We start from the raw sequence: 27,318 nt of genomic DNA on the forward strand, positions 1-27,318 counted from the left end.
AAAATCACAAGTATTTGGAGACTGAACAACGTGCTACTGAACAATTATTGGGTCAACAATGAACTCAAGGAGAAATCAAAAATTACTTGAAGACAAATGAAAATGAAACTATGACAGACCAAAATCTATGAGATACAGCAAAAGCGGTGGTAAGATTATAGGAATACAGGCCTACCTCAAGAAACATGAAAAATCTCAAACCACCTACTGTTACACGTAAAGAAACCAGAAAAAGAAGAGCAAGTGAAGCCCAAAGTAGTAGAAGGAAGGAAATAATAAAAATCGGAGCAGAAATAAATGAAATAGAGACCAAAAAAAAAACAACAGAAAAGATCAATGAAACTAAGAACTGATTCTCTGAAAAAAATAAACAAAATTGACAAACCATTATCTAGACTCACTAAGAAAAAAAGAGAGAAGGTTCTGGTAGATAAAATCAAAAGTGAAAGAGGAGAAATGACAACAGATACCATAGAAATGCAAAGGGTTATAAGAGAATATTATGAACAGCTATACACCAACATATTGGACAACCTAGAAGAAATGGGACAAATTCTTAGAATCATACAACCTTCTTGGGTTTCCCTGGTGGCACAGTGGTTGAGAGTCCTCCTGCCGATGCAGGGGACACGGGTTCATGCCCCGGTCCGGGAAGATCCCACATGCCGTGGAGCGGCTGGGACCGTGAGCCATGGCCGCTGAGCCTGCGTGTCCAGAGCCTGTGCTCCACAACGGGAGAGGCCACAACAGTGAGAGGCCCGCGTACTGCAAAAGAAAAAAAAAAAAAAAGAAAGAATCATACAACCTTCCAAGACTGAATCAGGAAGAAACAGAAAATCTGAATAGACTGATCACTAGTACAGAGATTGAAGCAGTAATCAAAAAGCTCCCCAAAACCAAAGTCCAGGACCAGGTGGCTTCACGGCAAATTCTATCAAACATTCAAAGAAGATTTAATACCTATCTTTCTCAAAATAGTCCCAAAAATTGAAGAGAAGGGAACACTTCCTAACTTATCTTACGGGGCCATCGCCCTGATACCAAAACCAGACAAAGACAGCACAAAAAAAGAAAATTAAAGGCTAATGTCCCTGATGAACACAGATGCAAAAATCCTCAATAAAATATTAGCAAACCAAATTCAACAGTATATCAAACAGATCATACACCACGAGCAAGTGGGATTTATTCCAGGGACTCAAGGATGGTTCGACATTTGCAAATCAATGAATGTGATACACCACATTAACAAAACGAAGGATAAAACCCGTATGATCATCTCAATAGATGCAGAAAAAGGTTTTGACAAGATTCAATACCCATTTATGACAAAAACTCTCAGTAAAATTGGTATAGTAGGGACATACCTCAACATAATAAAGGCCATACATGACAAACCCACAGCTAGCATCATATTCAATGTTGAAAAATTGAAAGCTATCCCTCTAATAGCAGAAAAGGATTCCCACTCTCACTGCTCCTATTCAACACAGTATTGGGAGTCACAGCTAGGGCAATTAGGCAAGAAAAAGAAATAAAGGCATTCAATTTGGAAAGGAAGAAGTAAAACTGTCACTGCTTGCAGATGACATAATTTTATATAGAGAGAACCCTAAAAATATATGTGGAATATAAAAACTAATAAACAAACAAAAACAAGATAAATGAACAAACCAAACCAAACCAAACCAACACATAGATACAGAGAACAGAGTAGTGGTTTACCAGAGGGGAAAGGGTAGGGGGTGGAGGGTGAAATGGTTAAAGGGAATCAACTGTATACCGATGGACAGAAAATGAATTTTTGGTGGGGAGCACACTGTAGGGTATATAGAAGTAGAAATATAATGTTGTACACATGAAACTTTTATAATGTTATAAATCAATGTTAACTGAACTCAAAAAAGAAAAGAAAAAAAACTGAAGCAATTAAAAGAGACTTCTAGATTTCCTCCACCATATTTGCCAAATCTTTCAAATTTGAAGGCGATGTATGCAATATTTGTGCAACCCATTCATTTGATAACTTGTAAGGCTACCATTTTTGAGTAGGGCCAGGTATAAGAAAGCCCTCCAGGCTTCAAGAGAAGCTGCCCTGACACCTGGGCTCAAGACCTAGCAGGCGAAATGGTATTAGAAGTGTCTGTTGCAGAGAGAGATTCTATATACAGCTTGACACAAGCTCAAGTAGGATTATCACTGCACAGACCTCTAGGGGTTTGGTAAGGTCAGAGCCTCCTCTGATGACAAATATTCTCTGCTTGAAAAGCAGCTCCTGGCTTGCTACTAGCCCTCGTGTTTGAGACTAAACACATGACCACATGGCACTAAGTGACCATACAACCTGAATTTCCCATCATGAACCATAAAACTGGATGTACACAGCAACATATTTATTGTAATAAGGAACCAGTATAAAGGAGACTGGGCCCCAGCAGGTCCAGAAGGCACAATTAATATGTATGACCAGTTGGCTCCAACTTCCAAGGTACCGTTTCCTATCCCTTCTCTACATTTCCCTCAACCTATACAAGTGTCCTCTTGGGGAATTCCCAGTGAACAGTTCACAGAAGGAATAAAGCACAAGTCTAGTCCTCAGAGAGATCTGCAAATGATGCTACACTGACTAAAGTGCATGTCCACTGTACTATAACCCACTCAGGCATGACCACAGAGGACCATGCTGAATGAAGCCCTCCAAGTGGACAGAACTTTGAGGGATATATCTGGTGATTTATTTCATGGCCTGGGGTACAAAGATCTATAATGATTCATGGGCAGTGGCTACTGGATTGGCCAGGGCCAGCTGGTTGGGGACTTAGAAAGACCTAACTGAAAACTTGGTGACAAGATGGATCATGTATGGGCCTTTTGGAGTAGACACAAAGTGTGAGAATATTTGTATGTCATGTATATACCCAGTAGAGGGTATCCATGAGGGTGGGAGCTGTCAAAAAATCAGATGATCAAGAGGATCCGTTTTCTGAACGTCAGGAAGCCCCCTTCTCCAGGCATCCCAGTGCTTGCTAAATGGGTCCATATACAAAGTAGCCATGGCAGCATAGAAGAAAGTGTATGCTAGTAACATGGTTTTTGCTTCCCTAAGTGGCTATAACTACTGCTGTTAACTGTGCCCAATCTGCCAACAGCCGAAGCCAATACTAAGTCACTGAAATGGCACCACTGTCCAGGGTGACAGGTGGCTATCTAGTAGCAGTTGATTATGGTGGACTCCTTCCACCCTAAAGGGAGCAGCTTTTTATGCTCTGAGGGACGGCTACATCTTCTGGGTAAAAGTTTACTTTCCCTGCCTGCAGAGCCTTCTGCCAACACTACCATCATGAAGTTACAGAATGTCTCATCCATTGTCATGGTATACCACACAATACTGTCTTTGACCATGGGCATATCTGTGGTCAGAGAGGTTTGGAAATAGGTTTATGCTCTAAAAATCCACTACATACCCCATCATGCAGAAGTAGCTGGCTTGACAGAACAGTGAACTGGCATGTTGAAGGCTCGATTATAGTGCCAGCTGGGACACGAGGCAAGGTTGGGATGCTGACCTACAGCATGGGGCACATGCCTTAAACCAGCAGCCAATATAGCACAGAGCCAGAATGTGAGGCTGTGGGGAACACAGAGAGGAAGAACTCCTCCATCCACACCGGCTGCCTAGGTGCTTCTCTAACATGCTAGACATAAGCCTGCCTCCCTTTCCTTGACCTACATGCTTTCCTCTCCTCTATTTAAAATTGTAAAACCTCCCTTTGCCTTCTTGACTACCCCTTCCTTTACTATGTGTTTCTCTCTAGCACTTCTCACCCTCTAACATACTATACTATATAGATTTAGTTATTGTTTATTATCTGTTTTCTCCCACTAGAAGGTGAGCTTTACAAGAGCCGGGTTCTATTTCATTCACTATTCTATCACCCATGCCGAAGACTGTGCCTGACACATAGTAAGTGCTCAATACATATTTCTAGACCGACTTACATGACTATCATTAAAGTTCTTGGAGAAGAGTAAACAAATGTCTCTAGTCTATTATCTTTATCTCCATAGAGACTGGTTGCAGGTTTTTTCCTGTGAAAGGCTAGATAATAAATATTTTAGGCTGTGGGCCATGCCCTTGCTGTTGCAACCACTCCACTCTGGCACTGTAGCATGAAAGCAGTCATAGATAGCAGGTAAATGATGGGTAATGCATGGAGATGAAAGAGGGGAATTACTGAAGTCCTGGGAATTGGGAGGGTGAGAAGGAAGTTCATATGCAGAGTCAGTGAAGGGAAATACTTCACACAAATATGTTTGATTGATTTCTTCTTCACTCCTCTCACTCCACCATCACAGCTAATATAACTGAAGTTAAATTTTCGGTTTGACTTTTAACTTTTGACTATTTTACATTTAAAACTCCCATGGACAAATGTAAGTTGATGTAGCCACTATGGAAAACAGTATGGAGGTTCCTCAAAAAACTGAAAATAGAGTTGCCATATGATCCAGCAATCCCACTCCTGGGCATACATCCAGACAAAACTATAATTCAAAAAGATGCACGCACCCCTATGTTCACAGCAGCACTATTCACAACAGCCAAGACATGGAAACAGCCTAAATGTCCATCGACAGATGAATGGATAAAGAAGATATGGCACATATATACAATGGAATACTACTCAGCTGTAAAAAAGAATGAAGCAATGCCATTTGCAGCTACATGGATGGACCCAGAGATTATCATACTAAGTGAAGTTAAGTCAGAAAGAGAAAGAAAAATACCATATGGTATCACTTATATGTGGAATCTAAAATATGACACAAATGAACTTACCTACAAAACAGAAACAGACTCACAGACACAGAGCACAGACTTGTCATTGCCAAGGGGGGTGGAGGTTGAGGAGGGATGGAGTGGGAGTTTGGGGTTAGTAGATGCAAAGTATTACATATAGAATGGATAAACAAGGTTCTACTGTATAGCACAGGGAACTATATTCAATACCCAGGGATAAACCATAATGGAAAGAAATATAGAAAAGAATGTATGTGTATATATATGTATGTATAACTGAATCATTTTGCTGTACAGCAGAAATTAATGCAACATTGTAAATCAACTTCAATATACTTCTATTAAAAAAAGAAAAACCTCCCACAGAGTACATTTATTAACACAACCTCCAGTTAGAGCCCTTTTTTCTCACTAAGCTATTTTTATTAGTTTATTCAACAGTTGGGGAGTGAAAGAAGTGTTCTTACCATTCTAGGTTCTTCTAGCTGGTCTAGGAATTAAATTGGCATGAGACAGATTAACAGGAAAAAAATGAAATTTAATTATGTACATACAGGACCTCTAAAAGAATATGAGGCCCAAGGACAAGTTAGGCAATTGAGGCTTATACACCATCTGAGACAAGGAAAAGGGGGTAGGGACTTCAAAGGGGAGGAAGGCAATTCACATGGAGATAGAAAAGCAAATGTTTGGTAACCAAATGTTTGCTATTCTGTGCACAGACAATGAGACGCAGAGAAAACTTTGGTCTCCAGGCCCTGCCAACTTCCCCCTACCACATCTAGCCCCTATTTTTTTTTTCATATGATATCACTTATATGTGGAATGTAAAAAAGATACAAATGAATTTACTTATAAAACAGAAATAGACTCACAGACATAGAAAACAAACTGATGGTTACCAAAGATGGATATCTTGGGTGGTAGTGCCCTTCCTGAACCAGGCCCTTTATCTAAATTCTTTTAGGCAGTTAAGGGGGAGGTAAAAAGAAAGACTTCCTGAGCCTTTTATTTCTTAAAAACAATCAGCCCAAAATAATTCTCAAGCCCCGGAGACACATTTCAGGGTAGGAGGTTTTGTTCCCCTAAAGCACAAATATTTACTGAGCATCTACTATGTGCCAAGAACTAAGCATTAGGATACACCTTATAATAACAAAGACCCTATCCTCAGGAAGTTTACACTCTAATGAAGCCAGATAATATGTATATAAATGTATTAAGAAGGTCATTTCAGATAGTGATATGTCCTACAAGGAAGTCACATAAAGTAATGGGAGGTTTCCTTGAGTAGATACCATTTTAGCTGAAAACTGAAAAATAAGTAAGAACCAGCCATGCAAAGACCTGAGGGTAGGAGGGTTTTTTCCTTTTATTGAGGTAAAATATCTATAACACAAAATTTACCATTTTTAAGGGCAGAGTTTTGTGACATGAAGGACATTCACATTGTTGTGCAACCATCACCACCATCCATCTCCAGGACTTTTTTTATTTTTCCAAACTGAAACTCTGTCCCCATTAGGCAATAACTGCTCACTTCACTCTCCTACTAGTGGCAGCCGCCATTCTACTTTCTGTTTCTAGGAATTTGACCACTATAGGTACCGCATATAAGTGAAATCATACAATATTTGTCTTTTTCAAATAAAGTTATTTATTTATTTATTTTCAGCTGCGTTGGGTCTTCGTTGCTGCGTGCACCCTGCGTGCGGGCTTTCTCTAGTTGCAGCGAGCGGGGGTTACTCTTCGTTGCGGTGCTCGGGCTTCTCACTGCGGTGGCTTCTCTTGTTGCAGAGCACGGGCTCTAGGCACGCGGGCTTCAGTAGTCGTGGCATGCGAGCTCAGTAGTTGTGGCTCACGGGCTCTAGAGCACAGGTTCAGTAGTTATGTTGCATGGGCTTAGTAGCCCCACGGCATGTGGGATCTTCCCGGACCAGGGCTTGAACCCATGTCCCCTGCACTGGCAGGTGGATTCCTAACCACTGTGCCACCAGGGAAGTCCCACAATATCTGTCCTTTGATAACTGGTATATTTCACTTAGCACAATGTCATCATGATTCATCTACACTGTAGAATGTGTCAAAATTTTTAAGGCAGAAATACTATTGCATTGTATGCATATACCACACTTTGTGGTATTCATCGGTCAATGGACACTTGGTTTGCTTCCACCTTTTGACTATTGTGAATAATGCTACTATGAATGTGGGTGTACAAATATCTGTTTGAGTGCCCTCCTTCAATTCTTTTGGTATATACCCAGAAGTGCAATTGCTGGATCATATGGGAACTCTGTTTAATTTGAGACGCCAAACTGTTTTCCATAGCAGCTACACCATTTTACAGTCCTACTAGCAAAGCACAAAGGTTCCAGTTTCTCCACACCTATGCCAATACTTGTTGTTTTCCTTTTTTTTTTTTTTTTTAAATTAGGGCCATCCTAGTGGGTACCTCGTGGTTTTGACTTACATTTCTCTAATGATTAGTGGCGTTGAACACCTTTTCATGTGCTTATTGGCCATTTGTATATCTTCTTTGGAGAAATGTCTATTCGAGTCCTTTACCCTTTTTAAATTGGGCTGTTTGGCTTTTATTGCTCTTGAGCTGTAAGAGTTCTTTATATCCTAGATATTAACCCCTCATCAGATATACGATTTGCAAATATTTTCTGCCATTCCGTGGGTTGTCTTTTTACTCTCTTAATAATGTCTTTTGATGAATAAAACTTTAAAATTTTGATGAAGTCCTATTTATCTAGTTTTTTTTTGTTGCCTGTGCTTTTGGTGTCATATTCAAGAAATCACTGCCAATCCGATGTCATGAGCTCTTCCCCTATGTCCCCATCTAAGAATTTTACACTTTTAGCTCTTACATTTGGGTCTTTGATGCATTTTAACTTAATTTTTGTATATGGTATAAGATAAGGGTCTAACTTAATTCTTTTGCATTTGGATATCCAGTTTTCCCAGCACCGTTTGTTGAAAAGGCTGTCTTTTCCCCACTGAATGGTCTTGGTACCTCTGCAGAAAATCATTTGACCCTATATATGAGAGTTTATTTCTGGGCTCTGTTTTCTGTTCCATTGGTCTGTATATCTTTATGCCAATACCACAGTTTCAATTACTGTAGCTTTGCTGAGGGTACAGGTTTTTTTGTTTGTTTTTTGCGGGGCTGCACCACACGGCTTACGGGATCCTAGTTCCCTGACCAGGGACTGAATCGGTACCCCAGGAATTGAGAGCGCCAAGTCCTAACCACTGGACTACCAGGGAATTCCCGAGAGTAGAGTTTTAAATCAGAGGTCACAGCAATTCCAAAGAACTAGAGCAGGGAGTTGGCAAACTTTTTTCTGTAAAAGGAAAGACAGTAAACATTTTGGGTTTCACAGGCCATGTGGTCTCTGTCACAATTACTCTACCCTGCCACTGTAGCACTAAAGTAGCCATAGATAATACACAATCAAATGGGTGTGGCTGTGTTCTAATAAAACTTTATAAAAATAAGTGGAAAGAGATTCTCAAAATCATTAACCATCAGGGAAATGCAAAGCAAAACCACAATGAGCTATCACCTCACACCTGTCACAAACAACAATGGTTGGTGAGGATGTGGAGAAAAGGGAACCCTCCTTCACTGTTGGTGGGAATGTAAATTGGTGCAGTCACTGTGGAAAACAGTATGGAGAGTTCTCAAAAAACTAAATATAGAACTATCATATGACCCAGCAATTCCACTGATGGGTATATATCCAAAAAAGACACAAAAACCCTAATTCAAAACGATACATGCACCCCAGTGTTCATAGCAGCATTATGTACAATTGCCAATGTACAGAAGCAACCTAAGTGTCCATCAACAGATGGATGGAAAAAGAAGATGTGGTGTATATATGCACAATGGAATACTATTCAGTCATTAAAAAGAATGAAATTTTGCCATTTGCATCAACATGGATGGACTTGGAGGGCATTTTGCTAAGTGAAATAAGTCAGACAGAGAAATACAAATACTATATTATATCATTTATACGTGGAATCTAAACAATACAACAAACTAGTGAATATAACAAAAAAGAAGTAGACTAACAGGTATAGAGAACAAACTAGTGGTTACCAGTGGGGAGAGGGAAGGGGGGGCAATAAAGGAGGAGGGGATTACAAAAAAGGGGGGTTATTATGGGATATATGAAAGCATCTGTGTGAAACTTTCGAAAACTGTGAAGCACTATAGAATTTAAAGAATACTTCATTCAATAAAAAAAATAGGTGGCAAGACAAATTTGCCCCAAGGGCAGTAGTTTGCTACCCTCTGGACTGGTGGTCACAGTTGGGCATTTTCCAAGGCCTTAAGGAAGGCCAGCGTGATAAGAACAAAGATGAGAGAGAAGGGAGATGAGGTTGGAGAGATATACAGGGGCCAGATCACATAGACGCTTGTTGACCACAAGGAGGATTTGATTTATTCTCCCTCATCCATTCACCTACCGAACATCCATCAAAGACCTACTAGGACTTAGGGGCTGGGACTACACAGAAGTTAGGCTCAGTCCTCAGCCTCCCAGAGCTTCGATGGAGACAAGAGGCATAAGCGAAGGAGTTTTAACACAGTATCACATTTCCTTTCTGAGTCATGGCATAAGCTCCATTCCATCACCTGAACCATGGGATTCCCGCTCTGAGCTTTACTCTGCTGCCTTCGTTTGAGCCTTTATTAATTCTCTCCATGATGGTTGCAACAGTCTATTTAAACAGCTCTCTGCCTGTAGTCTAACATTTTCCCAAACTGACCTCCATACTGCAGCAGGGGACATTTCTAAAATGCAATTCTGATTGCACTCCCCAGCTTCAAACTACATTGACATCTTTCATCACTGTCAGAGTTAAGTTCAAGCTTTTAAGATGATATGTAAAGCCTTGCGTGATCAGGCCCTTGCCAAATTCTCATCATCATCTGCTCTCCATCCCCTCGGTGGGAAGTGCTAGCTGACAGCTCAGGACATCTACTTATACACACGTAAGAACATGTTTAACTCATGATTAAGTCCTGGGGCAACATCTACGTCAAAGAACAGCATTTGATACCTGCTCACGCAATATCTTCTGGCTGTTGGTGTTTCTACTATAAAGTATAATTATGAATTGAGCAAGACTTAGAAATAATAAGAGCAAACACATATAGAGACAGTCTGTGCCTGGCACTGTTAAGTCATTTAATCCTCACAACCACCCTATGAGGTAGGTGGTATCATTGTCTCCATTTTACAGATTAGAAAACTGAGGCACAGAATGGTTAAGTCCCCCAGGATCGCACAGCTTATAAGTGTGATGGCATGAATATTCAAACCCAGGAATTCTGACTCTATAATCTCTGTTGTTAAGCACACAAAGCCTCCTCACTAAACCATAAATATGTTATTTAAAAATACTGACCGAAGCTATGCCTGTAGTCTAAAAGCATAGTCTCTGGATGGTAGCATTAAAATCACCTGGGAGCTATTAGACATGCGAATTCTCAGGCCTGGGCCCTGACCTACTGAATCACATCTCTGACGTTAGGGCCCAGGAATCTGAGTTTTAGCAAGCTCCCCAGGTGATTTTCAATCGCAATAAAGTCTGAGAGGCCCTGCTCTTAAATGTTTATTCCTAGGGAGTACAGGCGCTAATGGATGCAAAGGTTATGACAAACGTGGATAATTTTGACAAAAGAAGTAAAAACAGGATTCTTTTTAATGCACAAACGTCTCAAATTTTGACATTAAAAGCAAACAAATCCTAGCAGAGAACAATTAACGGTTGTCATAGGTTTTGAGAGGATGCTTGACAGGATGAAGAAAAGTACAGGATAAACCTGAACTTACAGCAAACGGGCAAGTTTAAATCCGACACACCTACCAACCAGCTGTGTGACTTTTCAGAAATTGCTTAACTGGAGCCTCAGTTTCTTGACTGACTGGTAAAACTACTAATCCCCTTGACGTGTACCCCATGATGGCTGTGAAAAATCAAGCAGGGTCAGATATGTGACAATGCTTTGTATGGAAGGCTAGCGTGCTGATCAAGTTTCATTTTCTGCTGTATCTGTTTACAAAAGAATATGCGCATTTTCCCTTCTACTCAGGAAATGGATAGGATTTTGAGTCACTTGCAGTGACTGAAGAGATCCCTACTTTCTCTAGTGAAGGTTGCAGGAGATACACAGCCGGAATGAGGGGTTGCTCCAGGATTGGAAAGTCAGGCAAGTGGCCTCACCTGAGAGAATGGGGCCAAAGCACTGACAGGTGGTGGTAGGACTATGATTATATGTCTCTAAACTCATCTGTCGCTTTACAATTTCTCCCCCCATAAAAGTTCATGAAAGCTTAGCTTAGGCTGATACTCAGCCCTGCGCGCTTCTTCCTGCCTGTCAGTGGTCTGCTTTGGTGTGGGCTGTTTACAGCCGCTTCTGTTTTGATTAGTCAGCGTTTGTACCAAGTAAGTTGTTAAATTTTTAAGTAACACCCCCATTAGGCTCCATAATGGAAAGGAATGTTATTTGACGTTTATTTCAAACAGAAGCAATTCCCCTGGGTCTGGGATGGTTTAATGGATTCATACTGAGCCTCACCAGGCCTGTTCATGCCACTGACCTTTGATTCCATTGACTGTCCTTGACTCAATGACAAATAGTTCCAGCATGTTCATTAAAACAATGCAACTTTAAATTTACCTAGTCTGTCTCAAGCACATTTTTCTAGCTGAGGAAGACGCAAGCTACTGCTCTAGAAAAACTCCCATGCACGTGAGGGAAAGAATTCTATTATCAGGCTGGGGTTTCTTGTGTTCACTTTGCACACCTGACTTCCCTGGCCACAGCTTGCCTTTCTCTCTCTTTTCTTCTCCCATTGTTTGTTTCTCCCCTCAAGAGGCACAGAGTAGGTACCCTCCCTGTTATTCACTGTTTGCCCTCTTGGCTCGTGGCTTTCAGATTAAAAGCAACTTTCTGATAAATATGTATCATTTAGGACAGGGAGCTGCTCAATTTAAAGAGGAACACACTCACAAGAAAAGAAAACATACCAATCATATTCCATCCTCCAACTGACTTTAAACTGCATCACAGATTCGCACGCTGTACAACCTTCACCTCCAAATGGTAGGAGGAAGACACCAGTTATTTTTCTAGATGTGTAATTTTCAACTGAAGCTGAAACGTTCAAATGACCACTAGCTACCCCAGTTAAGGCATGATGTGGATACTTATTCCCCAAAATTGCAAAAATATTTCTGGCTCTGCTCAAAGTGGCCCATGCGATCTAAGGAGCAGACCAACATCCTCTCTCACTTGGGGTGACGTGGCTTACCACATCTAGGAACTATTTAACACAACCCCCCAAACTCTGAGACTGTCCATCAAAGCAGGTACAACCTGGGCACAATGGTGTCTGATTTTCCTCCCAGGCGCTCTACATAAATCATGCGCTCAGCCACATACCTTCATTCTGCCAGCATCTCCCAACCCCTTTCCCCCAAAAGCAATAAACCGAGAGGGTGTTAGCCGTTGTCACTCATGTTTCATGGACCAGCGGCACTGAGGTCACCTGGGAACGTGTCAGATATGCAGAATCTCAGGCCCACTGAATTCTGCTGCTTTTAAACAAGATCTCCAGGTGATTCATACACACATTCAAGTATGAGAAGTACTGGATTAATTGACACACTTGTTAAAAGCACATACCAAAAAAGAATCAAGATTCTCCACTCAGTATGGGGCTTCCCTGGTGGCGCAGTGGTTGAGAATCTGCCTGCCAGTGCAGGGGACACGGGTTCGAGCCCTGGTCTGGGAGGATCCCACATGCCGCAGAGCGGCTAGGCCCGTGAGCCACAACTACTGAGCCTGCGCGTCTGGAGCCCATGCTCCGCAACAAGAGAGGCCACGATAGTGAGAGGCCCGCGCACTGTGATGAGGAGTGGCCCCCGCTTGCCACAACTAGAGAAAGCCCTCGCACAGAAACGAAGACTCAACACAGCCAAAATAAAGAAATAACTTAATAAACTCCTACCCCCAACATCTTAAAAAAAAAAAAAAGATTCTCCACTCAGTATGAACATTTGAAAAAAACAAAAGAAAAAAACCTCACCTCAGTTATGATCTGTGACGTTGGAAGGAAAGCCCCTTGGTAGAGACGCAGTGGTGACACTGAGAAGATCTCGACTCCTGTTGGCTTTCCCGCAGAGACTTCAACCAAGATCCGCGTCTGTTAAAGTCCAGGAGCTTCCCGTCCTGCCAGCTCTCAAGGCGCAAGAGAAAGTATCAGAGAGGAAACTGAGCAGCCCCTGGCTAGCTCTTGCAACTACCAGAAAGGCTGAGGCTTTCCAAATAAGCTAGCCGTGGGATAATGTCCAGTTCTCCTATCTCCTGGAGTTCCGTTTTTCTCCACTGTTAGCTGGTTACTAACCACATTTCCTTCTCCGATCCCTGGGATTCAAACTGACAACCTAATGCCTCTAAACAGCCTGGGATCCTTTTCCGACGTTCCTGGCAAGGGGAAAGGAAAAGGAAGAAATTCACGTGTCAGAGAGATATTTTAATATCTTTTTCTTTGTGCAAGAGAATCCTGACCACAGTATCTCCCACACTGATGGCAACTTTAGCAAGGATAAAAACCGATTCTAGCAAATAGTTTTGCTCTGTGTAAACTTCCTGTCTTTTGCTAGATGTGATGTAACAGGGGCCTCCTTTCACAAGCTCTGTCTTCTAGCAAAAGAATACAAGCAGGAAGATAACACAGATTTGGAAAGGAAGTGAAAGAAACCAAAGCACAGACAGCATTAGGTTTCTGTGCAAAGGCCCACTAGAGATTTGAAGAGAAAAACTATATTTGGAACATGCTATCCTTCTAATGTTCTTTTCTAAACCAGAAGTATAACAGGAAGTTATGGTTGTTTTGAATAGGCATTTCATATTCTGAAAACATGAAGGATGTCAAGTGACAAAATACGACACATACTAAGAGCTTCTGGCTCCACTCTTTACCACCCGTGACCAGTTTTTTAATCCAAGGCTTCTCAACATAAAATGGTGGTAACAATAATGCTTTCCTTAGAGAGCTGGCATAACAATATCATGAGATACGTGAAACGCCGATTACTGACCTTGCCTTGCTGGAAGTCCTCTTTATAGTCAAGTCACTATCCTGATTTTCCTCTCTACTGTGCATACCTAAGCACAGCTCAAGCAGTCAATAAATATTTATTGAAATGAAATGCGTTTAAAAAATCTTGATGTTGTTAAGAAATTCCATCTATTTTTTTTCTTTTCTTTTTTAAATTTATTTATTTATATTTAAAAAATTTTTTGGCTGCATTGGGTCATCGTTGCTGCGCGCAGCCTTTCTCTAGTTGCGGCGAGCAGGGGCTACTCTTCATTGCGGTGCACGGGCTTCTCATTGCGGTGGCTTCTCTTGTTGCGGACCACGGGCTGTAGGGCATGTGGGCTTCTGTAGCTGTGATGCACGGGCTTAGTTGCTCCGTGGCATGTGGGATCTTCCCGGACCAGGGCTCGAACCCGTGTCCCCTGCATTGGCAGGCGGATTCTTAATCACTGTGCCACCAAGGAAGTGCCATCTATTTCTTTTTATCATTTTTATTGTGGTAAAATACATATAACATAAAATTTTAGCCATTTTTAAGTGTCTGATTCAGTGGCATTAATTACATTCACAATGTTATGTAACCATCACCACTATCCATTTCCAAAACTTTTCATCACCCCAAACAGAAACTCTGATCATGAAGAAATAACTCCTCCAGGGTTCTTTTAAATATGAGGATCACTTTTTAATTTGGGGGATCCCTCCTCTCTCATGGTAGTAGTTGCACTTTAAGTACCCCTCAGAAAATATAATTCAAACACCAAGAATAACATAGATACCTTATTTATTATTTATTTATTTTAACATCTTTATTGGGGTATAATTGCTTTACAATGTGTTAGTTGCTGCTGTATAACTAAGTGAATCAGCTATATGTATACGTATATCCCCATATCCCCTCCCTCTTGCGTCTCCCTCCCACCATCCCTATCCCACCCCTCTAGGTGGTCACAAAGCACAGAGCTGATCTCCCTGTGCTATGTGGCTGCTCCCCACTAGCTTAGATAGCTCTTTTAAATAAATTTGCATTTTAATCATACAACACAACAAATCTTCACACATTTGAAATACGTGTCAGATTATTCTGTATTCCAGCTAGGGAAAAGGTTTAGAACAAACCTTGGAATAGAATTTCTGCCATATGTGAATATATTTGAAATTCTTTTAACTGTGTTCTCCGTTTTAAATAAGGCTAATTATTTCCTTTTGAAGGGAGAAGAGAGGAAGTAGCATTTATTGACACCAAACTGGGTACCAGCGAGGATTCAACTCTCATCCCGTTCTTTGTCATAAACATAAATGTGAAATTATTTATATGATATTACTGTGATTCTGTGTGATAATTTTCTAGCTATTGCACAGTTGACCCTTTTGCTGTGATGTAAAGCATGGACAAAGCAGAGGTACCTGTATCCTGCCTGGTATTTAACTGAGCAAGGCATGTGTGTATTACACTAGTAGTGCAATTGTCTGTATACAGGCAAGGCCTGGGGGGAAAAACAGACTAGTGCAAAATGATAAACTTAAAAGAAATGCCAATATATCCATAGAGATGGCAGAAATTGTATTCCAAGATTTATTCTAAACCAAATAAAACTTACTTGGCAAATACAATTTTAGGGATAATTTAAAAAATACGTTAAAACTAAATAACCATGATTCTAGGGAACAGTTCGGCACTGTGAGAATTTAAGGCACAGTCCTGTCCTCCAGGGGCTGACATCAAGGCTGGGTACACGAGACTTACACGAGCTAACAACGGAGCTGGCTGAATGGCCTATTGGTGCAGGCTGCAGGTAGTTGGAAAAAAGAGTGCCCAGCAAGGAAGATGCAGATTTTGGATGCTGGATCCTTGCTTCCTACTGATATAGACCCATGGTCGACTTAGGTAAGCTGACTGAGTAAACTCTTAGCAAAGCTCAGAGTAACTGGGCTCAAATTCTCATGATTCCCATTTATTCCAAACAATAAACATTAGACAAGTCCTTGCTTAAGAAGTAACTGAGGCCTTTTTTCCACTGAGGTAAATCTAAGTGCTCCCAATTTAGGAACCACATATTGCTTTTCTGAAAGAAGGTAACACAAACTTTAATTTTCAAATTCCTCCCATGTTTCATGTAACATGTAATTTTATGGTATTAAATGTAATATTAAGATAACAGTAATTCAATATGGGAAGGAAAGGAGGAAGGGAGGAAGGGAGCAAAGGAGAGAAATTAGAAGCTAAATATTTACCTATAAAGGTATGGTTAAACAAAACGTGGCGCATGCATACAATAGAATATTATACAAAAAAGAATGAGATAGAAATTTATGTACTGTCTTGACAAAGAAAGATCTCCAAGACATATTAATTATAAAAAGCAAGTTGCTAATAAACACAGGGCATATACGTTCACTTATGTTAAAATGCACCCATGTAGACAGACACACACATGCCCTCACAAAACAAAACTATGTATTTCTATATGTACCCATCTATGTATGTAATCACATAGAAAAACCTTTGGAAAGATATGACTCAAAATGGCAGCAATGTCTGGGAAGTATGGGATTAGGAGGTGGGGATACTTTATTGAAAATATACATCTCTGTTGTTTAAAGACTTCCCACCATGTATGCGTCTATTTTCCTATTTCTCTTAGAGTAAAAGCTAAAGACCTTTACAACCTGTATCTTCCACCCCTACTCCTCTCATCTCATGTTCCCCTTTACCGATTACAATGTAGTGAGACATATCTCCCTGTTATGCCTCAAATATACATACACAGACCCACCTCATGGCCGCTGCCCTAGCTGCTCCTTTTCCCTAGAAAGTTCTTCCCCTATTTATTTGTTTGGCTCATTCTTTCACTTCCTTCAAGTTTTTCCTCAAATGGTAACTTCTCATGAAGCCTACCTGACCTCCCAATATAAAATTGCAGTTCCCCTCTTGCATTGTTGGTGGGAATGTAAATTGATACAGCCACTATGGAGAACAGTATGGAGGTTCCTTAAAAAACTAAAAATAGAACTACCATACGATCCAGCAATCCCACTACTGGGCATATACCCTGAGAAAACCATAATTCAAAAAGAGACATGTACCAAAATGTGCATTGCAGCACTATTTACAATAGCCAGGTCATGGAAGCAACCTAAATACCCATCGACAGATGAATGGATAAAGAAGATGTGGCACATATATATAATGGAATATTACTCAGCCATAAAAAGAAATGAAGTTGAGTTATTTGTAGTGAGGTGGATGGACCTAGAGTCTGTCATACAGAGTGAAGTAAGTCAGAAAGAGAAAAACAAATACTGTACGCTAATGCATATATATGGAATCTTAAAAAAAAAAGGGGTTCTGAAGAACCTAGGGGCAGGATGGGAATAAAGACACAGACCTACTAGAGAATGGACTTGAGGATATGGGGAGGGGGAAGGGTAAGCTGTGACAAAGTGAGAGAGTGGCATGGACATATATACACTACCAAACATAAAATAGATAGCTAGTGGGAAGCAGCCGCACAGCACAGGGAGATCAGCTCGATGCTTTGTGACCACCTAGAGGGGTGGGATAGGGAGGGTGGGAGGGAAGGAGATGCAAGAGGAAAGAGATATGGGGACACATGTATATGTATAACTGATTCACTTTGTTATAAAGCAGAAACTGATACACCATTGTAAAGCAATTATACTCCAATAAAGATGTTTAAAAAATAAAGTCAGGGCCTCCCTGGTGGCGCAGTGGTTAAGAGTCCGCCTGCTGATGCAGGGGACACGGGTTCGTGCCCCGGTCCGGGAGGATCCCACATGCCACGGAGCGGCTGGGCCCGTGAGCCATGGCCACTGGGCCTGCGCATCCGGAGCCTGTGCTCCGCAACGGGAGAGGCCACAACAGTGAGAGGCCCGCATACCGCAAAAAAAAAGAAAAAAAATAAAATAAAATAAAGTCAACTACGAGAATTCAAAAATAAAATTGCAGTTCCTCCTACTAGCATTCTTATTTTTGTTAATAGCACTTATCACCTTCTAACATATTATGTAATTTCCTTACTTATTATGTTTTTCTCCTTCCACTAGAATTACGCTCTATGTGGGCGTGAATTTTTATTTGCTTTGTTCATTGATATAGCCTTAGTCCCCAGAATTGTGCCTGGTATACCAGTCGGTACTTGATAAAATATATTAATCAATTCACAAATCTTCACAAGAATATATTCATTTATTTTTAAAATTAAAGATATCCACAATCTCACAAACAAAAAGTCAGAATAAAATGTTTAAGGACCCCCCGGGTTCTGTGGAACAAGATTTGAAAACCTCTGGTTTAAACCTCTTAAATAAGCTAAAACTTACGGGAAGGAAGCTTTTTAAATGGAAGCCCTTCTACTGACTTAGGCACACTATCTAACAGTGCATATTATCTTACCCTGGAACACCTATTTTTCAAACAACTGGGAATAAACCAACCACTCCTAGGAACTTCTGTGAAATCCCCAGCTATTTCTTTACAAAGGCAAAGAACCAGTGAAGATCCCTTATTTCTTATAAAGGAAGCACTGTGCAAAAGTGAAGAGTTGTAGCAAAAATCATGTCTAATTCTTGGAGGCCTCCTTTACCTTTCAAAAATATGTGTGTCCCTAAGGATGTAGATGGACTTGAATTCCTGATCTTGTTTGAGCAGATATTGAACCCTTTGGAATAGGGAAAGTGAGAAAGGTTTCAAACAGCCAGCTTCATCCTCTAATTCAAAGAACAGTAAAGTCCTTTAGCTAGAGAAGACTTATCAGAATCCGTAGTATGGCGTGGGGAGGAAGCCAATCCAAATTATGAGGGTGGGGAGGTTGGGAAGATGATCCCCAGGCAAGTATTTTGCCAGTCCTGTTTTTCCCCTGGCTTTAACCGTTCCTCAGTGCTCTGAGAGGCAGTCACAGAGAGCAGTCCTTAGCTAAGCCATTTGAAAATGATGGAAGGGCCTTTGATATGACCCCAAACTTGTTTTGTTTTGTTTCCCAGCCTATGTTGGCTTATGATAGAGTCTTCAGAATTCACTAGAATGCATTCATGTAAATTTATGATAATCTATTCCTATGTTCCAGGGTATGGAAAAGTTGCTCCAAATTTTCTTTAAGATTTAGAAGCAAACTCAAGACTTAGGAATTGTTTACAAAGAGTCATAAATCCTATGTTGCATACTTTTATTATCAAGACTCTCAATGGTTATGTACAAGTCCCTCAGCACTCACAGTTTGGGTTTCTCACTTTGCCAATTATCATACTCAGAGTTAAGGGCCACATCTTAGGCTTTTGTAGTCCTATAGTACGGTGCTGTTCACACGGTAATCATTTAACCGAGGTTTACAATCATCATTATGAACCAAATGACAACATAAACTGAGGCTATGAACATTATTTAAAATAAAATCACACTTCTGGCAGAACTTCTTAAAATAAAATCACACTTCTGGCAGAACTCTGAAACACCAAACCTGCTTCCACGGTGCTTCTGCATTTTAAAAGCCAAAAGCTACAAGAGAAAAGTAGTAATCGTGACACACTCTCCTTGTAAACTCTTCGAACTTGGTATGTACTGAACTTGGCGACACAAGAAGCTCTAGGAGAGGGAAGCTCAAATCAAAGCAACCATTATTTACTGGGCAGACCAACCTCACCTCTCTTTATTGCCCCGCAAGTTTGTGCAGTTGTTAATAAATGTTTAGCGTTTAAGCAATCTAGGTACAATAGTTCATGACTGGTACCTTGATCAGCTCTATAGAGAAGAGACACTCTCAGGAGGGCATCCCCGCCTGGTTTTGATACTGACCAGGGTTCTTGGCCTTCCGCAATCAACAGAAATTGACTAGAGGCCGGACGAGAAATTCGGGCAAGGGTTTATTGGGGCCCCTGTAGCAGCATGGGGGAGCGAGAACAAGGAACAGGTTCCCTTGCTTGCTTGCTCCCTGATGGGGAGTGAGCTGGCTCCTTAAACGGGGTGAGGGTAGTGCTGTGACCAGGAGCCCGGCCAGAGGGGTAGCTTAGGTGTTTTGCCCACCCCTCTGGTGGTGCTGCGTGCACAGGGCACGCCCAGTACCCTGCTGTTGCTCCCAACACCCTGTTTTTGCTCCCAGCTCTTCAGAAGTGGCAGTTGGGTTTTTTTTGGTCTCTTTGTATCTTTTGGGTCCAGAATTTGCCCCAACTGCGCATGCACGCAGTTATTTTTAGTCCCATAGAGTTTCTTTGTATTTTGTTGCTGGATGAGAGGTGTGTCCAGGTGCGAGAATGCAGCACTGCAGCTAAGCGTCCCGGGTCCCCAGCCTGTCTCAGTTTTACTTTTTTTCACAAGACTGAAGATCTAGACAACAAATGCAGCAAATTTTATATATTTCCATAATTATGCATTTGTATGTTTATATATATCTTACGTAGCAGAGGAGGCAAGGGAAGTGTCCTAAAGGAAGGAGATACTTAAAAAGAATAAAAAAATCAGAAACATCAATGTGCCCCACAAGAGGAGAGTGTGACAAACTGTGGTATATGATACCATAATCATAAAAATTAACAAGTATATAGTCTATATTGATCATGGCATATGAAGTATTTGAGGAGGAAAAAACTTTTGCTGTACCCTTAGGTTCAGTTCTTGGGGACCTCTGAATTAAACTGACAAAAGACAACAGGAGAAAAAAGAAGAAGAAAACCTTATTCATATGGAAGCAGCTGGTAGCTAGCTAACTGGTTAAAGACAGAGGCTCATCTACCTAACTTAGTAGGGGAAAGAGGGAGATGGAGAAAAATCTATGGAAGGAACAAGTAGGTTTCCATAGGAAAGAAAAGGATTTCTAGGAGAATAAACTGCAGATAAGAAAGCCTGTGATAATATTTATGAATATGCAAGTGGGCTTTTCCATCTCCTGCATGGCCACGAAACTCCCAGAGAGGAGATTTACGGCCTATTTACTTTTTTTTTGCGGTACGCGGGCCCTCTCACTGTTGTGGCCTCTCCCGTTGCGGAGCGCAGGCTCCGGACGCGCAGGCTCAGCGGCCATGGCTCACGGGCCCAGCTGCTCCGCGGCATGTGGGATCCTCCATTACCGGGGCACGAACTCGTGTCTCCTGAATCGGCAGGTGGGCTCTCAACCACTGCACCACCAGGGAGGCCCCGGCCTATTTACTTTTGATCTCTCTCCTAGGAGTAAGCTCATCCTGAAGAGGGAATTTATGACAGCCTCATTTCTCAGAAGTTTCTGCTCTTAGATAAGGGAAATGCTGAGAAGGCTTCTTTCTGCATCTGTTGATTCTTAATTGCCTGCGGCTCAAATTAATCCTCATGCCAAAGGGGCATATTGGGGGTAGGGGGGCATATCCTGATCCCGTTCTGTATAAAGTTATATTAGAGGATGAAAATCAGAACTAAATTAACATGAATGTTTTCACTCATTTTTAAATATTAAAAAAATTATGCCTAAACATGGCAGAGAACAGAAATCAGTTTGGGAAAAAGAAAATAGGGCTTTAATAGTCATTATTAAGTTTCTTATTCTGTAAGTTTATTAAAGTTCATAGCCATCAGTCATTTTTTATGTGAGTGAGGGAGAAGTATGAGAATATTAAGAAGAAATTCAGTCAGGCAGGGAGAGAGATAGTAAAAAAAAAAAAAAAAGTAGAGGGGCTTCCCTGGTGGCGCAGTGGTTGAGAGTCTGCCTCCCGATGCAGAGGATACGGGTTCGTGCCCCGGTCCCGGAAGATCCCACATGCTGCGGAGTGGCTGGGCCCGTGAGCCATGGCCGCTGAGCCTGCACGTCCAGAGGCTATGCTCCGCAATGGGAGAGGCCACAACAGTGAGAGGCCCACGTACCGAAAAAAAAAAAAAAGTAGAAAGGTAGTGAGAGGGGAAAGAAGGCACAGAAGGGGAGGGAAAAACAAAAACCCATAGAGAAACATTTACTGAAAAGCAAAATGACACTTAGAGAGATCGGAATTAGTGGCAGAAAAAGAGATATGCTACTTCGTAGGTTCTGTATTTACTATTCATGTCTCTCAACAACCTTAAGTGGTATAATCATCCCCATTTTACAGATGACGAAAATGAGTCATTTGTTAAATAACTGGTTCAAGTAACTTGCTCAGTTATTCAGGTAAGGGGGGCAGGATTCAGGCGACTCCAGACCGGACCATTTGGCCCCGACGCCTCTTATGCAGACATGCCAACATTTCAGAAGATACGTTTCCATCATCCTCTGAAATAGTGACAACTGATTCAGCAACTTAACACAGATCTTTCTGACATCTAAAACATTCTTTTGCCTCTGCTTTGATAAAGTTTTTTTTCGCAGTACATATTTATTTTCCCCAGAAATATTAAAGCTTTCCATCCTTGGAGAAACGACAGTGGTCCTCCCTGTCATCTACACGCCTATGATAGAGCACACTTATTCGTCCCTGCCTTCATTCGGCAAGCTGAGTGCCCACTGTAGCAGGATGGTGACAGGTGCTGCGTGTGTGTACGACTGAGTAAAACCACCTGGGCTCTGTCCTCCAAAACTGCATAGTGACCTATGGGGTACAGCTTGGAACAGTTCCTCGTTTGACACCTAACAAACTGTGTGATCTTGAAAACAAGAGCTTTTACTATTAGAAAACCTGATGCTACTGTTCTCTGACTTTCCAAATTGAAACTCTGGGGCAGGGATTCTCTTTAATGAATTTGGCTTTAGGCTTTGGCAGTAGACAAGCTTCTCACTCTTCTTTGATCCTTAAGTATGTTTAGCATCACGGAAATATCACAGCGTAAAGATGTTCTGGCAGGACCTACAAAGACCCTTAGGCTTGGATCTTCTTACGTTGTCATTGTTTCTTACTTCAGGTACCACTGTCATGCTTTCTCAGCTCTGCCAGCCTAACTTGCTAGAACCGACTGAACAAGATCTTAAAACAGTGGCACTGGACCCACCTGCCCACTTGGTTGTAACTGAAGAAATCTGAGGGTTTCGTTTCTCCTAATCATCCTTTCCATGATTCATCACTTGGGAAGGGCATACTCTTAAGTGCTAAGATAAAGATCAGGAATGAGATAATAACTTCTCTATTCTAAGTATGTCATTCATGCATTCCAAACCTTACTGAACGCCTACTGTGCTGTTAGGATTATCTAGAAAAGAGACCTGGTCCCTGCCCTCGAAGAATTCACAGTCTCAAGGTGAAGATAGGGAAGAAAGAGTTCTGATACAGCGTAATAAGTGTTAGGATAGAAATAAGTATTGGATGTCATAGGAATAAGTGAAAGGGAGACTTCAACTGGAGGAGTGGCAGAATAAACATCCCATGGGAAATGACATTTGAGCTTTTAAGTTCACCTGGGAAAGCAGTAGGGAGATGTGTTACAGGGAGAGAGAAAAACATACACAGACCAGGATGAAGCTTGAGAAGGAAGGTTAGAAGTAGAAGAAATGACAAGGGAGCCGGGGCAGGGAACAGACCAGGAAGGAAGGGTCTCTTATGCAATGCTAAAGACTTTTACTTTATCTGGGAGGTGAGACTGAAAAAACGCCAACACGAGTGTGTGATGATCACCAAGTGGAGAATGGACAAGGGGTGCCCCTGAAGGCAGGGCAATCAGTTGGGAAGCCACAGCATCAGCTGGATGTAAAGAAATGGCGGTGAGGATGGAGCAGAGAAGAAAGTTACAGATGTGAAGGAGGAAAATTACAGATGTGAAGGTGTGAGTGAGAGGCACTGCCATTCATCAAGATGGGCAGACTAGAAGGACTGGTTTGGGTGGGAATTCCAGTTTGGATATGTTGAACTGAGGCGCCTATAGGACCTCTGAGCAGACATTTCCAGCCCATGTCTGGACATTTGAGTGTGGAACTCAGGAGAGAAATCTGGGCTGGGAAAATAGTCGGAAGTTATCAGTATGCACGTGATGGGTGAAGTCATGAGAATGCATTGGCTCACACAAGGAGAGTACACCGTGAGAAGGGAGTGGAAAAAATGACTGATCTGATTAAATTGTGACCCCAGAGTATATGTTTTTCAATACTCCGTGTGAAGAAACGGCAATTATTCATAAAGCACTTCTGCTGCCCAGCTATGATGGTTGTTGTTAGGAAAAGCACCTGTGTGAAGGGGGCAGGTGGTTATTGTCTTAGTTGCAACCTGAATTAGTTGTTCCCCTCCACACAGGTTTAGTGGGTTTAAAAAGGTCAACGGGGGAACACCAACAATCAAAGGGCGGGAGACAATCAAAGCAGCTGCTGGATATTTAGACAGAAAACCAGAAAAGTGGTGCCAGGAAAGCCTTAAGAGAGGAGCCTGATTCAATGAGAGGGAAGTAGCCAGGTATGTTGAATGTGGAAGAGGTGTCAAATAAAATAAAAACTAAAATGAATCACTATGTCTATCCAGTAAGAGGTCATTGTGGTCCTCTGAGACGGGTGTTTCATTGGTGTGGTAGAGTCGAAGGCAGGATGCAATAAATGAGAGAAGGGGAAGCAGCAGCCTCAAATGTAGTCGGGAATGTGGTCTAAGAGTTTGGTTACCTTTTGCGCCTTGGTCTTAGTCTTGATGTGCTTTTACTATGTCCTCTCCTTCTTCCCCTGACACATATTCCAATTATTCTATTCCTCCTGGTTTCCAATGAACAGCTGCAGCGTTCTCAGGTCCCTTCGGGAATTTTTTCCCACATAATTATTAATACGTAAGTACTTATTAACCTTACCTGACTTTGGTAGTGGAAAATAATTAACTTTGGAATGAAATAGGGCAGAGTTTGAATTCCTAGCCAGCACCCTCTGGTAGCTCCTTTTTGTATTCTGTTATCTGTAGGAGTTTGGGCCTGTACGGAAATCCTCTCAAACTAGCCATGGGTTGGAATTGAGACTCTGCTGGGATGGAGGCAGCTCTTCCCTCCACTCGTCCGTCCCTCTCTGGGGAAGTATCTCCTTCTCTGCAAAGTCAAAAGTGTGCGCATTTTCTAGAAATGGTCCTGCCAGTTGACAAGATCTCTCAAACCTAGCTCCTCCCATTATACAGCTAGAGGGCCGGTCCATCCCTTAGTATAGACTTTTGAAGGAATCTCACTGGTTGTTGACTAGAGCTAAGGATTGGCTCCGTTCAGCATCCTGTCGTCCAAACAGCAAGAAGTGTCAGTGGGGACACACATGGCCACCCAGGCCGAACATTTAAGCAAGAGCTACGAAGAGGGCAGAGCCTGGGAATGAGGGTTTGGGCTGGACAGAAACGCCAACGGAACCTCAGACCAATCCCTCGATCTCTTCAGCTTTCCCTGCAAAGCGGAGTTAGTACCCAGCAAACGCTGTGTTGTGCTGCCCAGAACCGACCTCCAGGACTGAGGAACTACAGTAGCCCCCTGGCTGCGGGGACACCGCCAGGGGACAGCTCTCACCTGCTCTCCGCTCCAGGCGCTTCCCCGGGCAGAAGAGCGCCTCCTCGCCTCCGACAGTCACGTCCTCCTCCCGAACAGCCGGCCTCCCATCGCCGGTGAACGTTCGGGGGCCGCGGCCAGTTCCGCCAGACCCACCGGGGGCGCACGCAGGAAGGAAGAGCCGGGAGGAGGCGGGCCCGGCGGGCGGCTCGGCGGGCGGTTCGCTCAGCTTCGGTCTTGGCGGCAGATTCACTGTCCGGCCGGCGCAGCCGCCGCAGGGGGAAAAGCAAGGGACGAAGGAAGGAACGGGAGGAGGAAGTGAGCGACAAAGGGGGACGGGAAGGGCAGCTAGCTGTTCGGACCCGCTTTCAGGCGCCGCAGGTCCGGGTCTCCGCCAGGCCCTCCCGAGGCGCAGCCGCCAGAGCAGTGGAGCCGGGGCGCGGGGATGCAGGGGCGCGGGGCGAGGATGCCGGGCGGGGGATGCAGGGACTCGGCGCAGTCCCCCCTCCCGCTCCCGAGAGCGAGGAGAGCGCCGCCCACCTCTGTTTCTCATCTCTGCCTGTGGAGTCAGGGCGCCAAGCTGCTCGGGCTTTACCTGGTTCGGTGGGCAGAAACCAGGGATCCCGGGCAGCAGCCGGAGTCGCCGCCTGGGGCCAAGCACCACAGAGCATCTTGTTCGGTAAGTGCCCGCGCACTGGTGAAAGGCCGGGGGTGTGCAGTGAATGTGCTCCCTTCCTTTGCTGCATTTGCTCTTACAGAGTATTGTCCTTCTGGTTATGGGTGCACGACGTGCACAGGATCCAGCTGTTAGAGGGGCCCCCTACTTGGTTTAGTGCTCTGCAGGTGCTGTCTTGAATAAGGACCTGGCATTGTCATTTGGCACGAAATATGTAACCGGTCCTGCCTTTGGCCGCCTGCCTCTTAAGACATGACGTTAAGTCTCCTGGGCCTTGAAAGAACCTACCCTTGACATGTGAACAAAGGCTCAGTGACTTCCCTGGTTAGATCTCTCTTGGCTCCAAACATCCTGGCTTCACCTGTCCAGGTGAACACTGATATCCTTCTGGTATAACTCACTTTCCTCACTTGTCGGTCTCCTGACAAAGTTCTAGGGATATTATTAACCACTAGCCCCAAGCCCTGCTAGACCCACCCTAGTGTCATTTAGACATATGCAGTAGGTTCTCAAAAAATGCTTACCGTTGGTAAACTGACTTATTGGACTTCCGTAAGTGACCATCTAAACCCTGTACTGTTTAAAGCATTATTCTGTTCATTCGTCACTTGCTCCCCAGTTATACTCTTTGCTGGGACATAATTTAGTTCTCTACTCTAGTTTTAGGTGACAAATGCTCAGTTACTGCCTCTATTATGTTCATTCATCCACTGAGTTAGTTTCTGGATGGTGTCCATGTGACTCTTTTTCATGTCCACCAGAGAGCCTTCTGCAGATGGATGTTAATAGCTGTTAGATAGTAGTGAATTGGTTTTGCTTTTGCTAGTGTATAAAGGAGGTATGGTAAGAGAAGAAACAGACTTTGAAGTAAAAAGAGTCTGGATTGGACCTTGCTATTATTAGCTACTTAAAGGCTTTATTTCTTCATCTATAAAAATGATAATTAGAAAGACTTCCCTGTATGGTTGTTAAGATTAAATGAGATAATATATGTAAAAGAGCATAGCACATAAAAGACCCTTAATATTCATATCCCTTTCTCCACCTTTTAAAGAAACAAGATTATAGTCATCCATGCAGCACTGCTCTTTAGTTTTTGTTCAGAACAAGATTCTGAACCGTATTTATACTAACTTATACTTTACAAGGCATAACTGATCATTTTGGAAACACCAAAAGAGGTTAAATACGATTCCTTCACGATTAAATACTATGTTTGGCTTATTATTTAAAATATCTAATGCCCATTTCCCCACTAACATAAAATTAATAAAAAATGTAATTCAATGCATTGACTCACTGATTTAGCAAACATTTTATCCGCATTGCTGAACTT

General features: G+C 42.4%; 2 protein-coding genes across 5 annotated transcripts in view; both read right to left on the reverse strand.

Annotated features, from left to right (window-relative positions):
- ABCG2 (ATP binding cassette subfamily G member 2 (Junior blood group)) overlaps positions 1 to 25,717 on the reverse strand; it is a 135,514-nt gene extending 109,797 nt beyond the window's left edge. For 3 of the 4 annotated variants that reach the window (XM_060114928.1, XM_060114903.1, XM_060114913.1), the window contains exon 1: positions 12,922 to 13,430. Coding sequence is in view for 1 of the 4 variants with exons in the window: in XM_060114893.1 (XP_059970876.1) it covers positions 572 to 693 (122 nt within the window). In the remaining 3 variants the exon portion in view is untranslated. Of the gene's footprint in view, positions 1 to 571; positions 766 to 12,921; positions 13,431 to 25,327 lie in introns of those variants that run through there. The other variant, XM_060114893.1, reaches the window with a different exon arrangement.
- The window catches only part of PPM1K (protein phosphatase, Mg2+/Mn2+ dependent 1K), a 449,751-nt gene that overhangs the window by 399,163 nt on the left and 23,270 nt on the right, over positions 1 to 27,318 (reverse strand). The window lies entirely within an intron of this gene.

Source organism: Mesoplodon densirostris, chromosome 1 (assembly GCF_025265405.1).
Source record: "Mesoplodon densirostris isolate mMesDen1 chromosome 1, mMesDen1 primary haplotype, whole genome shotgun sequence".
NCBI classification, from domain to species: domain Eukaryota; kingdom Metazoa; phylum Chordata; class Mammalia; order Artiodactyla; family Ziphiidae; genus Mesoplodon; species Mesoplodon densirostris.